Here is an 18,309-nt window from a genome sequence, read left to right on the forward strand (position 1 = left end):
GGTTGCGAAATTGACGAATTGTTTTGTTTAGGGCGGATTCTACTTGTACAGATTGATCGATGGGTCTCTATGAATCTTGTATAAAGTGGGACAGATGTTGTATACGCTTTACGGTTCCCGAGATACAAGTAGCTGTACTTCTTTCGCATTTGTTTCATTCCTCGGTTTGGATTCTAAGGTTCCCCATTGACCATCGTTTTGCGTTTCGGTTCGGAAGGTGTTGCTTCCATGGCCGAGATGGTCAAGTGGGAATGTAGCACTTTGTACGGCAAAAATACGATATGCGCTGATAACGGACATTCCGCGGAATGCCACAGGGATTGTCTAAGACTACATGGCTTTCGTCTGGACTTTAGGAAGCGGCGTTGATCATTATTAGTTTAAGGATTTACAAAGGATTACAAAGGAGGAACATGCCGACAGGAGACCTTTTGGTCCATAAGTAGGTCTATTTATTAGTGTTACTCACGGACGCCGGGACGCTCTCTCTCCCGCATTCTCCCATTCTCTGGTTGTTCTGTCATTAAGACATTTTTTCCCTTTGTATTCAAGGCAGAGTGTGCACGTCCGTTCTCTCTATCTACGTCATCAAGACTCAGCATCTTCGGTGTTGAGTGTTGCCAATTAACGGAAACTGCGCTAGATATAGCTCAATAGCGTTCTAAAACTTGTCAAATGTTGTTGCATTGACTGGTGGATTTCCTTGTGCATTATAACTCGACTTGACGTTTAAATTTTCTTATATTTGACTTTTTAAAGAACATTTCAGGAAAGCAATGGACTATGAGTTCGCAATTAAGTTAATAACATAATAATATGGCTATGACTATGTATTTCTTATTTTTAATTTATTTTAGTTATTGTGTATGTTTTACTTTTTCTTTCTTCCTATTATATTTAATTTCCATATATCTGCTTATTACTATTATTATTATTATTATTATTATTATTATTATTATTATTATTATTATTATTATTATTATTATTATTATTATTATTATTATTATTATTATTATTATTATTATTATTATTATTGTTGTTATTATTATTGTTATTACTATTATTATTATTATTATTATTATTATTATTTATTTATTTATTTATTTATTTACTTACCTATTCTTGACAAGTTTGGATGCACGTTTCCTGAAGTTATTTATTAATTTTTACGATTTTCTATTTTACTTTATTATCTATTTATTTACTTATTTATATATTATTTGTTTATTTATCTATCTATTCATTTATTTATTCATTTGAATAAATAAGCTACTCCGGTAGTTGGGACGTTATGTAAGCTTGCGTCAAGGTCATGCCAAGATTAAGACAGCGGGAGAAAATATACTCTTAGATGCTGTTGCAGTGATCTGCACCCAGTCACTAGAAGCTCCGCTCCCAAGAACCTTTCAGTCATGTAGCCAATTCCCATGATTTAATTTCCCTACGATCCAGTTTAAGGAGACAAGGTCCGTTACATAACTTATAAGAAAATAAGAATGGTGGAGGCTGCAAGAGACCCTAAGGCCTACACTAGGCAGTTCCATGCCCATTACCAAACATTCATAAAGTTATCTAATCTTCTCTGAAAATAACCATAATTTCAGCGCTTCCTGTATGGTTACTAAGTCTATTCCATACATTAACCAGACTAAAAGTTGATGCACGATTTTGCACGATATTTTCTTCTCTAGAAGGTAATGTTGGCTTAGTGTAAGGCCTCAATTAAGAACTTAGGTACTGCATCGAGAAAAACATTCCTATTGTATGACCACAGTAATCTAACAAAAAAAATCATAGCTTATCGCTACCAGGAAGATTATATACGTTGACAAGTCGGAAGAGATATGAAATAGGAAATGCCAGAAAAAAATACGACAATAGTATCCGTTTTGTCTACACTATCGTACTGGTTTTCCTTAAGAAGTATTGAGAACAATAGACATATTTCTGTTCACAAAATTACGTGTTGTTGATTTTGATACGTTGATAATAATCAACGCTACGTTGAAGATAATATATATATATATATATATATATATATATATATATATATATATATATATATATATATCTATATATATATATATATATAATCAACGCTACCTTGGCTACATCAGGCCAAAGCGGTGAACTCTGTGAGGAGAAGAATGGATTGGGTATGATTATTTGGTGATTGTCTAAATTAGGAATACTATTTATGATATGTACACGCTATCGTGCTATTATATAATATTTTCCCAGTGAGCATAATAATTAGATTGATGAAGAGTGTATTTAGCGTATTTCTAGCGACTTCCATTCAGCAATATTTCTTTCCGGTACAATTGGCAACGCTCCTCGTACTACTGCCAGCAAAACAGTTATGACGGAGCGACGAAGGGGAAGCCATGGCCACAGACGACATGCTCAGAAAGGTTGGTGGATACCCAGATTCGGACAAATATTTACGTATATTTTACCGGATGGCGAAAAAAGTGATTAACACTTTCAACGTGGAGGGTAAAGGGAGAGCTCTCGACCGATTAAAATCGCCTCACGAGAACTAGACTGAGTGTCTGTTGTCATGCAATCGTACTGCGTAAGGGATACGACGAAGTGTTGATGTATTCGATGATGTTTAACGGTCATTATTTAAAAAAAAAATCCGCAGACCTGGTGTTCATTCTCTACTACTAGCAAGTAGAATTTTATCTAGTTTTCTAGTCAAGTTAGTATGCCAAACTAGGTTATGAAATCTTGCTAGGGAGCTTTGAAACAAAACAAACACCCCGCAGTTTCCTTCAGTTATGTATATTTTGGGTCTCACTAATTGCCGAACAAACCGAACAAACCGAGAAAAGCCGAACAAAACAACAAAACCCAAACAAGGACGGGTTTTGCTCAAATGCACACTTCTATATATATATGGTTGCATTATTTGAACTATTTTCTTTAAAATGTGTGATTTCCATGTAATATGATCAAAGAGAACTTACGTTTTTATCCTCTGCAATTTTGACCCCAGCTACGATTCGTCCAGCCCGCCGTCTATGGATCAAACTACACTCTTTTAAGTTTGTTACTGTTGTGTTATTAGTGCAATAGACTGCATATAGTTGAATTATTTAAACTCTTTTTTTTAAATGTGTGATTTTCATGTAATTTAACACAACAGTAAGAAACTTAAGAGTGTAGTTTGATCCATACCACCAGTGATCATGGACGGCGGGCTGGACGAATCGTAGCTGTAGCTGTGTTCGGTATTTTTGCAGAGGATAAAAACGTAAGTTCTCTTTGATCATATTACATGGAAATCACACATTTTAAAGAAAATAGTTCAAATAATGTAATCATATATATATAGAAGTATGCATTTGAGCAAAACCCGTCCTTGTTTGGGTTTTGTTGTTTTGTTCGGCTTTTCTCGGTTTTGTTCGGTTTGTTCGGCAATTAGTGAGACCGTATATTTTAGTAAATATATAATTCTATATTTTACAATATTCAAAGAACATATATATTTCTAAAATGAATCCATTATATATTTTAAATTTTCTACCACTATTCCCACAACCACCAGTATCTTAGTATAATAACATTCACGACTAAAATACACGCACACAAACATATATATTTATATATATATTATAAAATTTTCAAATTTTACAAAATTAGCTGAAAATAACAAACAGGAGACGGTATATGGGATTGAGGTAAAAAAGGGAAAATATAACAAGATCTTCACTTTAGTTGAAGTTGGATGAATGAGAAATATCCCAAACAAAATGAAAAATGAACGATGTCTAAGGGATAGAAGAGGAAATGCGTTCGGGAAACGAGTGAAAAAAACGCCAGGATCTCACAAAATCCACAAATTATAGAAATATATATTTTTTCCTATTTTCTTCTTAATGATTATATGATAAGTATGTTTAATAATGAGAATAAACATAATTTCATAATTAAACCATTTTCTTTGTTTATGTTACTTAAATACCTATCTTATCTATTTTCCGTTTTCTGTTGATGCATTTTTGTAAGCTGCTTCGATCGAAAGCCGTAATAATGATAAAGAATTAATGAAAAAGCGTCACAAAACCGGTAAATAAATCAAAATACTCCACAATAAATTTATGTGTAAAAGAAACTAAACCTAGAAACTAGGAGAAACGGATTGCGAGAAAAACACTGAAAAAATACACACGTGCATCCATATGCCCAAAGGGATTTTTCCCCATAAGAAAGGGGTGGCCTCATTCTTAGTTCTCTGTCTCCCTCCCACTGACCAGGTCAAAAGCAATGCAACAACACACACATATTATCATCACCATAGTCTAGGATCACGTGCAGGGTTCGTGGCCGACAGCTACTACCCTCCTGGTTGAGAGATTAGGGCTCATATAATGCCCATGGGCAATTCCTTAGACCTTACACACCCGTTCTCATGCTCAAGAGAGACAGTAACGCGGTATAGTTTTAGTGAAGTCCTGAGTAAGACACTAACCACTGCACCAGTAACTTTGTGTGTGTGTGTGCTGCTCTCACGGTCAAATGAAACCAGCCACAAAAACAGTTTAATATTGATTAGTGCGCCAATAATGACGATGAAAAACTGTCCTAACAACTGTCGCGTGTATTCCATCAGCATGACGTCATGTCGCTCACTACAGAAGCGGATGCCTTCTGTCCGGGGGGGGGGGGGGTGATTGAAATCCTAACGCAGTAGCGTTACTATATTTAAAAAGTGAGTGTCACCCGCTAATGAAGGGGTTTATCGAGATGTACTATATCCTCGCCATTACCTAGTGGGTCCTACGATTATTAAGCTTGGCGCAACAAAGTTCAAGTGTCATGAGCAATAGAAAATATTTAGGTCCATTTTTGGCGGGATCTTGAGTTCCCGTTATCAATGATGCTTCAAGAAAATCTTATATTAATTCACATCACCAAATCCAATATCGAAACCGAGAACAAAATGAACGTATAATTGGTCTTCAGCACTTATGAGGCCCGAAACGCGAAAATAATATCCGTGCAAAGACGTTTCCGCGAATTGTGTTAAGCGCGTAGTACTGTACGAGACGATCCAAAGTCAAGAGGATTTACGTAAGAGCTTAATTCATCTAATCAGCGTTGAAAACAAAAAAAATGACAGCGTTAACAAAGTCAATGCATTTAATTGATTCGGGCATAGTCATGATGATGTTTCACATTTTCATTTTACAGCGGATGTTGATTAGATTGTGAAGATTTGTGAAAAGGTTTATTGAACAGTAAATTACTAATTTGTAAGGTTTTGTGGACTATTTCTTTAAAGGCAATTTCTTCATTTTCCTCTCATTTTCCTCGCCTAAGTTTTCTTCAATTTTTTCAGTCATTTCTTATTTTTGTTATTTACCTCTTTTTTTAGGTTTTCACTATTGGTAGTATTATTAATTTTCCTCTTTTCATTTTCACGCTTCACCTCTATTATACAATTCATCATTACCTTAAGTTCGGTTCTTAGTTCTGAGTTTTTTTTTAGGTCGGAAATCTCGATGTTAGCTTGCGTTAAGCAATCCATTAATTCTACAATTTCTTTCCTTAGGTCCATGTGCATGCGTTTGAGTGTGTGATCGCGTGCGTATGTATGTATGTATGCTGGCACCTAATCAGTGCAATCGAGCTAATTGATTACACTTGTTTCAAACTCCTTTCACAACCGCGGCTATTTTCACACACTCCATATCGTAGTGAGGTATTGAGGCTGTTTGGTCCCGCACGGGATAGAGCTGCTTTCGCGTCTATATGTTCTATATCCATGGTAACTAGTACTGCCTCACTCCAATCCCGAGTTTAGACCTCATGGGATTGACTGTAGTTATCCAACGCTTCCAACATGCCTCATGGAGTGAGGCAGTACAAGTTACCATGGATAGAGAGGATATGGACGTGGAAGCTGTTTTTGGTCCCTGTGCAGAGCCGTCGCTCTAACCCGTGCGGGGCTATACAGCCTCAATACCGCACTACGGTATGGGGTGTGTGAAAATAGCTGCGGTTGTGAAAGGAGTTTGAAACAAGTGTAATCAATTAGCTCGATTGCACTGATTAGGTGCCAGCATACATACATACATACATACGCACGCACGCGATCACACACTCAAACGCATGCACATGGACCTAAGGAAAGAAATTGTAGAATTAATGGATTGCTTAACGCAAGCTAACATCGAGATTTCCGGCCTAAAAAAAAACTCAGAACTAAGAACCGAACTTAAGGTATTCGATAAATTGTATTATAGAGGTGAAACGTGAAAATGAAAAGAGGAAAATTAATAATACTACCAATTGTGAAAACCTAAAAAAAAGAGGTAAATAACAAAATATAAGAAATGACTGAAAGAACTGAAGAAAACTTAGGTGAGGAAAGTATCTAAAAGATTAAGTAGAAGACATTAGAAAAAACTAAGTTGGCAAAGAGTGAACATTACAATAAGATATGGATAAAAAGAGAAGAGTGTTGAGGAATTAGAAAAAGAGAAGACACTGAAAGATGAAGTTAAAATGGATGGAGGACTTCCTGAATGGTAGAAAGATGAGAGTAGTACTCAGAAAATTATTCAGGTTGGAAGGAGGTGATTAGTGGAGTTCCGCAAGGATCTGTTTTGGCTCCAATAATGTTTGCTATTTATGTGAATGACATGGATGATGATGTGGAATGTTACATGAACTTCTTTGCAGATGACGCTAAATTGTAAGAAAAGTAAAAACCGAAACTGCGAATCACTACAGGAAGACCTAAATAAGGTTTGGAAGTGGAGACAGAAGTGGGAAGTGGACTTCAGCATTAAGAAGTGTAGCATAATGGAAAAAGTAAAAATAGAATATCAGGACAATATAAAATTGGTACTAAGGAGGTAAAGAAAGTGGGATCTGAAAACTATCTGGGAGTAATTATCTCAGACTACTTGTCCTCTGATAAACAAATAAGCAAAATTGTCGGAGAATCCTATAACTTGCTAAGATGAATAAAAGTGGCATTTACATATTCGGATGAAGAAATTATTAAAAATACATAGTTACACTGATAAGGCCTAGATTAGAATATGCGGTGACATTGTGGTCACCCAATACCAAAAGACTATAAAGAAAATCGAAAGAATCCAGAGAGCAACCACAAAAATAGCTCCAGCACTTTCAAACTTGTCATATGAGGAGAGACTGGCTAAATTGGAGTTACCGACTTTGGAGCAAAGAAGAGAGAGATGTGACCTACTGACCATCTATAAAATCATGAAGGGCACGGAAATACTCGATAGAGAGGACTTGTTAAATTGGGACAAGAGAAACACAAGAGGACATGGAAAGAAACTCAAAAAACATAGTTATAGAAAAGATCTGAAGAAGAACAGTTTTCCACAGAGAGTGGTGGACACTTGGAACAAACTAGTGTGCAAAAACCATTCACGAATTTAAGAGCAAACTAGACACTGCGAGATACAAAGGCGGGACACTACGAACGTAGCTTCCCTTCCCGTAAAATACAACTAGGTAAATACACACACGCGCACACACATTGAAGCTGAGTGTAAAAAATTAACTTCAACACCAGAAAGTGGAAATGTGATGGGTAAACATTAAAATAGTTCGCTAAACGACTTATTCAGTGGGAACTGAAACCATTTTAAAATCGAATGAGGAGAGGGACCTAAGATCATGTATAAGGGTCACCCAACAAACACCTGTTTTATTGGGAAGGAAACATCACAAAAAAAAAAAAAAAAAAAAAACGATGTCTATTCCGGCCAATCTAACCCGACCCAGACGATGGTGTGCAACAATGATTTCCTCTCCAGCCAAAGATGGCGTCAATTATATCGAGAAAATGCGAAGAACAACAAACATACGAGGAGATGTCAGAATGAAATGACTTGGCATCATTTAAAGAGAGAGAGAGAGGGGGGGAACCTGATAACTGTTAATTAAGGGCGAGCGTCATGGGAACAAATTGTATCAAAAGATGAAAGACTAAATGATATCAGGAAAAAAAAAAAATCTGAACACAACACGAAACAACTCTAAAACCATGACCACATCGAGTGTGTGATAGACAAAGTAAAAGAAACAGGATCCTACGAGCGTAACTCGTTTTCTGTATATTACAGTTAAGTCATTACAATTAGGTGTACACACACACACACGCACAATCTCAAAAGTAATCCTGTACATGTTTTTCTTCACAGGTCGAGCACAAGGCGGAGATGTGGAAACTCAAGGGGGACCTGGAAAAGGCCCTACCCAACTCGGTCTGCGTAAGTACAACCTCTGAAGTTGTAACGCGCGCGCGCACACACGCACGCACACACACACACACACACACACACACACACACACACACCACACACACACACACAGTGGACTGGAATCGACAAGAGCGATGGATGAGCAAATAAGGAATGATTTTAGTATCTTTTACCATGAGATGGATCAGGATGGATGACAAGGAGTGGATGGAGACTGGATAGCATTGGATGTGAAATGGGTGAGTAGGATGGAGGTCAGCAACCTGGGGTCAGACTGGGTCAAAATTGGATAACTATGGAAACGCGATTCTTGTTTCCCTCAGCAGAAAAAAAAATATATATACGAGTATAAAGACTCAAATACCGACGACCCCCCCCGAGGGTAATCGAGATGGGTTGGAACTTTCAATGTTTAGGCTGGCTTCCTTTAGCTTAATAAAATCTGCTGGCGCTCCAGGTTATAAACGGATGCAATGAGCTACGGTTGTGGCTTTCAGTACCCTTTGGTTACCAGAGGACTTCCCTCAGGTGAATAAAACAGTCTGTCCGCAGTTAGAATAACAAGTACAAGTTGATCTTTGGTAGTTAAAACATTATGGACATTTTTCAAATGAGACGATTTATTTACTTTTTTTCTTTCTTTTTTTAAGATTTCTTTGAAATACGTGTTTAGATTTATTCGGTTGTCATTTTTTCTATATATATATTTTTACTCATAATATTTTTTTTTTTTTTTTTTTTTAACACAGGTTTACAATCTCGTGTTGCTCTGCGCGCAAACAGACGCCGACACGCACGCCATCTATGTGCCGCGCGACGAAACATCAAACATCATCATCATCAAAGATATTGTAAGTTGGTTGTCTATATTTAAAGACAGATTATTGTCGACCTTGCACATGTAGCGTGTAAGTGATGACGTATATCACTCTTTATTCTTATGATACAAAGGAGATGCAAAACAGCAATAAACCTATTGGTCTATTGAGTGGATGAACTCACGATGATGAGAAGTTAGATCGGGTTCAGACTCCATTGTTTCTGACCCAGGGCAGTGGGCGGGATACAGGGATGACCCGTCATCCATGAGGAGCTAAGATGGGAGGGGGGAAAGGGTGGGGGAGGGGAGTGGGGGTGGGCATATGCCTTTTGACTTTGGCTACCTCCCTGGTAAGTGGGAACACTTGGTATATAAATAGATACATATCTAGGCTATTTCTACAAGTGCCATTTGTATTTTAATTTACAACATGAACAGGTAGATTGTTCTAAACATTTACAAATCTGTCAAAGATTTTTTTTTTATTATTCAATGGTGTTTGATCTCTATGATCTCTCATGACATTCAGTATTCCTTTCAAGTAAAACAAACATATTTTTTACATTTAATTTGCCATGGAGAGTCAGTAAAACCGGTGTGGGCTGGGTGGAGGGTGGGTGTATACCTGGGTGACTACTTTCCTTATAAGGGCGAAGAAGCCTTTTGGTATATAGATAGCTTTTTTATTCTTCTGTTTATTTGCTTATTTATTTTTGTATTCTACTTATTTATTCATATATTCGTTTTACTTATCTATTTTATTTTATTGTTATGGTCACCATTATTATTATCATCGTAATTATTATTCAAATATTATTATTGTGATTATCATTTTATTGTCATTGTTATTATCATTATTATTATTTTATCATCATAATTATTCATTAATTATTTTCATGATTTTTCCATCGGTTGACAATTCGCCACCGTTGACAATTCGCCACCGTTGATCGGACCTTCCGCTTCCAGACTCGGGAGAACCTGTCAGTGCATTGCCCCCCGGAAGAGTCCGCGCTCCTTCGTCGGATCTTCCTGGAGACCTCGGCCATCGACTTCTCCCGCCCCGTCCTCGTCGCCAACCTGCCCGAGGACCTGGTGCCCCTCGTCAAGGAGGTCCTTGCAGCGAGGGGCGGCAGAAATCCCAAGGACTACATCGATTGGATGATCTACTACTTCCCAAGGGACCTTGCCCTCAGTATTCCTAAAATGTAAGTATCCAAGTTAAAAAAAGAAAAAAAAAAAATCCTATTTTCTAAAATAAACAAACTGTGACATTTTGTCAATAGAGCGGTAAAAGTTATTTTACCCGCTCATTGGTTATTTCTAGTCTTTCTAAGTGCGAGAAGATGAGAAAGAAGAGAAAAGTTTAGCTTGTAGATTTTGAATAAGGGCCGAAGTCCGAGCCCCCTACGAAACAGAGACTAGCGTAGCCGGTGGCTCGTACTTGAGAATTTTTTTTCCTGATGAACGCTTATAGTTAGAAAGTGAATATTATAACTAGTTTTTTTTATTTAAAATGATCTGTAACATCTAACGGTAATTTTCATAACTATAGTCAATGAGGTTAGTAGGATTTTACTTTCTAGCTGTGGCCTGGCCACTTATTTTCGACAACAATGTATAATCTGTAATCTTCTTGATATGTTTTACTGGTGATAAACTAGCTATTCATTACAGTCTTCCTCCACTTCTGTAACCATTTCCTGTCCTATTTTATAGTTTATTAATGACTTATTCTTATTTTCGACCTCTTCCAGTTCTTTGAATCATTTTAGGGAAAGTTATTATATAGAGAAATAAATCTAATTCATTTTCCCTTTCAGGCTCCATTCACATATCCTACCCACACCGTCCTGCAACTTTTTACAATCATTCCCATCCTTCAATGTCCACATCGTCAGCAAAATTATCAATATTTATGTCCGTTCCATCCATCATATCATTAACGCAGATCAAGAACATAACTGGTACTAACACCGAGTCCTGTGGAACTCCACTAGTTACATCTTTTCCATCTGATATCGTATACTTCACTAGCGTGTGTATGTGTGTGTGTGTGTGTGTATACAAGTACCTCTTTGTTCATACCTTTCCGGGGCTCTTCCAGGACGTACGAAGACGGGGAGGTCCTGCAGCTGGGCGAAGCGGGTCTCAGGCACCTCTACGACACCTGGTCCTTCAAAGACCTGGCCCCCTTCAGCGTCGTGGAAGCCCTCTGGCGCCACACCCCCTTCCTCGGGTTCTACCTCAAGGAGGACCTCGTAAGAGCCAAGGGCACCGTCACCATCCATGATGCCACACCCTCCAACACCTCCTCCGTCGGGACTCTGTCCTGTGGAGGCGATCCTCTCCCGTCCGGTTTATCCGAAGACCTGAAGACGACGACGACGTTCCCGGCGTCAAACGACGCCGCCCTCGCCGACCTAGGATTCCCAAAGGCACCGCCCGACCTCTTCCCCGCCGCCTGGGTCGGGTTCGGGCGTGCGGGCGTGGCCGGCCAGCTCATGGTGGACCCCGCCCATAGTGGCCGGGGTCTCTCCTCGGCTCTCGTCCTCGCCCTCCTGCCTGCCATGGCCTCGCAGGGATACGAGATCGGGTTCCACGTGGAGAACTCCAACTGGATCTCCAAGGCTTACGCGGGACACGGCGCGCAGACGCTCTTTAGGGATCACTGGATCTATCTGCCCAGCAGAAGCCACCTGTGATAAAAACAAAGACGACGTTCGAGCCGAGTCCCCGAGAAATAACGTTCGAGTTCCAGTGAAAGGATTGACAATAAGATAAATAAAGATTAATAATTATATTAACTAAAAATGCGACTAAGTTGTTGGTGCAAATTATGTCCCATTTGTTCTGTACGTACACCACAGTTACAGAGGTTTGATAATCATGTTAACACACACACACACACACACGTCGTCTTGGGGCACAACGGCCGTTTAATGTAATTTGTGAAATAAGTCTTAAGAAATCAAGCAGACTACACAACTCACAAGGCGTGGGGAGCAAGTGCCTGACATGCAAAGTCTAGCTTGCTATCAAGTGACTTATATATACATATGTGTGTGTATATATACATTTATATATGTATATATATACATTCATATATGTTTATATGTGTGTGTGTGTGTGACTTAGTATGCTGCATTCCAATAAAACGATTTTGTCTTCTACACACACATAGTATCTATGTGTATATGCATACATATATGTCTACATATGTAAATACATTATACGTGTATAAGTAATAAAAATGTACGAGCACACAAAAACATGTCTTTTAAAACAATAGAGTAATAATAAATCTATAATAATAGAGGTGGACGGCCCGATTATCCGATTTTCGAATCGGACTAAAAGCCCCGCCAAACGAACCGGATAATCGCTAATCGTATTTCAATTTTTTCGAATCACGACCACCTCTGGTAGTAAGCAGGAAATTGTGTCGGTACGTCTGCCTGGGACCCCTGTATCTCTGTCTACATTTGCCCTACACAGACGTATCATACTTTTTTGGAATCAGGATGATCCCGCGATTGAAAATCTTAGATGGCAGGGTACCCATCCATGTATTATTATATCTATCTCCTTAGTTTTTTGGCTACAGGGCCTATTAGCACCTCCGTGGGAGTTAGCTAACAGTCCGCATGGAGTGGAGTGCTGTTTTTAAGTTAGTAAATGAATGTGTAAATCCAAGGTCATATAGTAACGGAACCCACCGAAGAAGTTATGTGAAGAAACGACCTGAGAAGTTTGACTCGGATGACATTTAGAAATCCTTACGGGACAATAGAAAGAGTACACGTAAAATCTACTGGAGGTGCACTCAATTGGAATCTGTCAGACTTTTTGTCACAAAAAGAATAAATAAATAAAATAAAACCTTCAACTGTGGTGATTGGTTTGACGACGGCATCATCACCACTAGACAGTGATACTAGTGATACTAGTTTTCGTCATCGCGTCGCGCGCTGGGTACCTAGTGATACTAGTGATACTAGTTTTCGTCATCGCGTCGCGCGCTGGGTACCTTATCAGCCCATAACACTTTCTGTCTCGTGAGGTCGTCCTTTCTGTAATGGATTCGTGATCTCTGACCCCCGTATGAATTGAGCCTTGTTTACGTAAGGCGGGAACTTAGAAGAGGCGTATGTTTCTCACGTGTCCCCATTGGCCATTTCTCCCATACAGAGAGATTTTTAGCAAATCAAAATTAGTTGTAGGAGGAGCTTATATCATTAAGAGCTTTCTTCCTAGCCAACATCTAAGTCAAGTTCAGTCTGCTCGGACACTCAAAAGTATTCAGTTAAAGTTGTCAGAGCTTTAAACTATTATATATCAATCTAGCCTAAAGCTAAGTATAAGTGATTCGTTCAACGATCAGAGGTTACAGTTGGAACTGCAACCAGGATTCATACAAGGTCGGTGTCTATTAATTAAGTCCAGCCTCCCACACCCGCACACCCGTACACAGCACAGTCATTATTTTGAATTTCAAGTAATAATATATCAATAATAAAAGTCACATATTTGAGAAACACTAGTCTCATTCACCACCAAATGTGAAGTAAAAACTATATGTATAAAGTTTGTTCGTGTTCCTTGTGATCTAAACTATCTTGGCCAGCTACCACCTACCCATCTATATATTTATATTTAGTCGTAAACAAGGAGCGCGACACAACAACACCTCTTCGTGACTCTGGTCCGTAGGGGGAGGGAAGACATCCACTCTCCCTACGTCGCGCAGTAGATCCTCGGACACCAAAACCTGACCCAAAACGTTACCAAAACCACGCCAACATCTATTGGTACACGACGGGTCAGGCTATATTGACCGTCACGGTGACTGGAATCCGCTCTGGGCATCAAGGTCATGGCAGAGGAACGGAAAGCGAAGGAGGAGGAGGAGAAAATTTAACTGTTGCATTACTGCGCAGATCAGTCCAGGTCTTGCCTAATTTCAGAGTCGTTATTTATTTGTGATTTGTTTGTTAAGATTTGATATATGTGATTTATTTATAAGATTTTATATATGTATACACACACACACACACACACACACACACACACACACACAAATATATATATATATATATATATATATATATATATATATATATATATATATAATATTATGTATACATACATTCACACCTGATGGCGCGGTTGGTAGAGTTCCCAACAGCCACTACAGTGGTCTGGGTTCGAATCCCACCCAAGGCTGAGATAATTTTAGTATCGCTGCTCTGTGAGTCGTTACTCCAATTCTCGTGGGTGGGGAGTTGGGTGTGTGTGTGTGTGTTAGGCCACATCATTACCCATAGATCGGTCATATATGAGCTCTCTTCCGGGAGGGAAATAGCTGTAGATCACGAGTACAACACGTGCTCCAAGACCATGGTGAATCACACACACACACACATATATATGTATATACGATTCTGTTCATCTCCATGACAGCCTCAAACATGAGACACTGCGTGGTTCTGGTCCGTAGGGGTGTGTATCACGTCCTCCTGGAGATCTTGAGAGTTCGAGGACTTGACGTTCCCTTCGAAGTGCAAAGAGGTAGGATGAAACTAAAATTCCTCCCGGTCTTGCGAAGTTGGTAAGAAGTCATTACAAATGACATCACATGACCCCATCAAAGAATACTACTGTACTTCCCCGGTCATCATCTTCCACATTGTTATTTTACCGTTTTATCTACTATTATTATCATCATTATTGATACCCCCTATGGACCAGCCACGCAGCATTTTCATTTCTACCGTTCCTCCTTAGGCCATTCACGCTGGTTCGTGGCTACCTTAGTAAGACGTCACGAAGGCCGTGTCGTCTTCCAAGGGACAGAACGGTCTTGCAGGGGCCCACCAAGGTTCGAATCGTGAATGAAATCGGCTGGCACTAACTTGAAAGAAAACGTGAGAGGGTCAAGAGACATAATTCCTAAGACGTTTCTAGATTTTATTCACTAAATCTATTTTCCTAGAGAAAGTCTAGGTGTACAAGCTTAGAGTATATATGTACTTTTTCTTTTCTTTAAGCCAAAGACAGCCGGTAAGCGCAAAGCGAAGTGGCTAGGCGCGGAAGAAGCAGAGCCTAAACTCGGAGAACATTCACATTCCTGCATGTTCTGTAGCCCAGTGGTTAAGCTGCCATGTCTTCCTTTAGACAGACTTTATTACTCTCTTTATCATATATCTCGTTTTCATGTACTACTGTTCTTCAGCTTCTTAAGGGCCACTTTTCAACACTGAGTAAAACCACTAAGTATTCACTAACTCCCACTAATTTCCGGTTTATAATCCCACTTGTGGGTTCCCATCTTGGTCCAATGGTCCTCGCGCCGAGCACCCAACGGAATCCCACTTAGAAGCGAGGAGCCAAGACCCAGAGAAAAGACCCGAGCCTCGTCTGAAGGCGATGGAGACCTTCACAAGGCATCTTCTTCGCACAAGTTCTTTGGAGGAGATCCGGAGAACTCCGGGAAGAAGAGTTTGAAATCGTGGACGCACCGCAGGCACTCTGGGTCCGGAACGCAGGTGTTCGTCCCGTCCCGTTTGAGGCAGTGCCCCTTGCACGAGTAGACTACTTGCTTCCTGTACTTGAGGTTCCTCCTCGGGAAGAACCGCGAGAAGGAGGACGAGGTCGTAGGGACACTGGAGACCAGAACAACAAGGGACCGGGGCAGAAGCGCCCGGCACTCGACGAAGCGCCGGTCGCCGGGTAGCGGAGAACAGGTCGTGTTAAGTCGAGGCCCTAAAACGACGAGTTCGACCGGACACGTGACCTTAAGTCCTCCTTGGTCAGGGGTGGCGTAGAAGTGCCCATGGGGCTCCGGGGGTGGAGGGTAACATTCACACCGGATCTCCCCCTCTCGGATCAACGGGGTGCACGTCACTTGCACCAGGTCCTCTACGTCCATATTGGCGGCGTCGGTGTCTGCATCAGCGCCCACATCAGGAATACCTGGTGGAGAAAGGCTGGTCTTTGCCTCCCAGGGGAGAAGCAAGAGGAGAACCCAGAGATATGGAGAGTGTACCCCCATCCTCAGAGCAAACAGGCGCGGGGGCTAGTGAGTACTAGAACCTTACTGGGGCAGGGACCAGCTACAGCACCAGGAGAGGGTCGTGCACTAGCTAATAACTGATCAACAGCTTCCCGGACGTCTGCCAAGTTGAAAGAGGAGGAACTAACTGCGCAGCTGGTGCAGATGGGCCTAGTTTTGCATGTGTGCTCCCGGCCTTGTGGATTGCCTCCTTCTTCTCCTCCTCATCTTCCTCCTCTTTTTTTCTCTACAGGATGGACCATATCGTCTTCCTTCTTCCCTGTTTCTACATCATTTCCACAATATCTTTCCCTGTCCGTGCATTTGAGAGGAAGGAACGAGAGAGAAATAAGAGAGAAGAGAGGTAAGGTGGAAGTGGGCGAAAAGAGAGGTGAGAAGACAGGAAGAGGAGGAGGTGGGAAGGAAGAGGAGGAGGAGGAGGAGTAGGAGGAGAGTAGTGGAGTAGGCAGGGAGGGATGGAGGTAATGAGGCAAATCAGGTTTTAATTTCTTTTCTTCATGTAGGAGTTTACACTAGGCTCGGACCTGTCCTGGACCACCTAGTACCCAAAGGTGCACTCCTCCTGCCGTAGCGACGACGGAGGCGATGTCCCAAGGAGCAGGTCCTCAAGCATGACCTCGAGAAAGAAGAAATTCTTGTTGGTTGGCGTTCGAAACAGGTCCACTCTGGTGAGGCATTTTTTTTTTTTTTTTTTTTTTTTTTTTTTGCAAGACTTGCACGCTGTGAGAGTTACATGGCCGCATATGCAAGGTTCGAATCAAAGACTTGATAAAGGGCAGGCAGGTGCTCTGTTAAAATGGGTTGAAAATAAAATGCGAAACACGTGCAACCTTCTATTCTGTGAGGACGCGACACCTTGCAACCTTTACTGCCTCCCGAGTGTAAAAGAAACTCCATGTAGACACGTTCACATGCACCAGCAGGAAACACTGACAGAGCATAGATTATAAGATCTGAAATACACAATTATCACGTGTGCAACGGAGCAGATAGTCATTTTTCGGTGACCGTTCTTTTACGTCAGTTATCATCCCATCCTTTGAGAAGTTAAACCAACCACTTACACAAGAACATAAGAATGAAGAAGACTGCAAGAGACCATAAGGCCTGCACTAGGCAGTTCCATGTTCATTACCACCTGTCAGTCCCATCCATAATGTTGTCTAACCGTTTTTTAAAACAACCGATAGTTTCAGCGCTCACTACATGGTTACCAAGTCTATTCCTTTCGTTGACCACCCTAATTAGTAAACCAGTTCTAGCCTATTTCCTCAAGTCTGCGAATCCCTGTTGTCTTAATATGATGACATTGTTTGCGACACCCTTGTTAAAGCCTTTGGTCCAGTTGTTGGTGTCGGGAGTCAGGGAGACCTCATTGCCCTGTTGGAAATGTGGGTTGGGGGGTTGGGGGGAGTAGGGGATTGCAACGCGGTGGGGTGGACTGGTTCTTGGGGAGGTAGGGGTGGGGGAAGGAGGAGGTGCTCTCTCTTTGTGCATCTTGACCTCAAATGAAGGTGGCCCCAATGGAGGTAGCTACCTACTTATGCAGTTGTGAGGCGAGTCATTTTTTTTAGTCCCTTTCCCGTGGAACCTTCGCCAGGAGGCTCTGAGTAGCTGCGGCCGAACCCGCCACCTTTACCCTATGTGCTTAGACGCAGCTCGGAGATCTTCCAGTCCCCGCCGTATGTGTGTCTTTCGTGGCTGGAAACTTCCAAGGATCCCGGCTTCCTGCCAGTGCCCCGGCATCATCATCACCCGTCTTCGCCACAGGACAAAACGTGAAAGGACACTAGTAAACGAGAGCTTGAACAACTTGTGTTAAAACAAGGTAGCCCTCTGCATGGCAGGCGAAAGTTCACTTTCTACAAAAACGACCCAAACCAAACGAATTTGAGAGAACTTAGGGATACGTTATTCGTAACTATCTTTCGATGCTGTTCTTGTCCTGGACGGGAAACACGCTCTCGCTGTGTGATTCACCATACTCTGTGTCCCTGATCACGTGTTGGTCTCGTGATCAAAAACAATTACTCTCCCGCATGTGAGCTCAAAGCACATACATCGCAAGTTATGGGTAATGATGTGACCTTGAACACACACAAACACACTGCCTTATTGGTCTACCTGTGTGCTTGCGTGTGCTTGCGTTTATGTAC

General features: G+C 40.9%; 1 protein-coding gene across 1 annotated transcript; it reads left to right on the forward strand.

Moving 5' to 3' along the window:
- The first annotated feature begins 2,330 nt into the window (after nucleotides 1-2,330).
- LOC143028617 (uncharacterized) lies at nucleotides 2,331-12,350 on the forward strand. The gene is made up of 5 exons (XM_076190994.1): nucleotides 2,331-2,414; nucleotides 8,199-8,267; nucleotides 9,008-9,109; nucleotides 10,048-10,286; nucleotides 11,186-12,350. The coding sequence occupies exons 1-5, from the start codon at nucleotides 2,388-2,390 to the stop codon at nucleotides 11,781-11,783; spliced, it is 1,035 nt and encodes a 344-aa protein (XP_076047109.1). The 5' UTR covers nucleotides 2,331-2,387; the 3' UTR covers nucleotides 11,784-12,350.
- Nucleotides 12,351-18,309: the final 5,959 nt, after the last annotated feature.

The sequence above is a fragment of the Oratosquilla oratoria genome, chromosome 9 (genome assembly GCF_046742065.1).
Source record: "Oratosquilla oratoria isolate Oo_2021 chromosome 9, ASM4674206v1, whole genome shotgun sequence".
Lineage (NCBI taxonomy): Eukaryota > Metazoa > Arthropoda > Malacostraca > Stomatopoda > Squillidae > Oratosquilla > Oratosquilla oratoria.

Coding starts and splice junctions, on each gene's coding strand:
- LOC143028617 (XM_076190994.1), top strand. CDS start 2,388: ATGGCCACAGACGACATGCTCAGAAAG. Junction 8,268..9,007: donor CCCTACCCAACTCGGTCTGC/GTAAGTACAACC, acceptor TTTTTAACACAG/GTTTACAATCTCGTGTTGCT. Junction 9,110..10,047: donor TCATCATCATCAAAGATATT/GTAAGTTGGTTG, acceptor TTCCGCTTCCAG/ACTCGGGAGAACCTGTCAGT.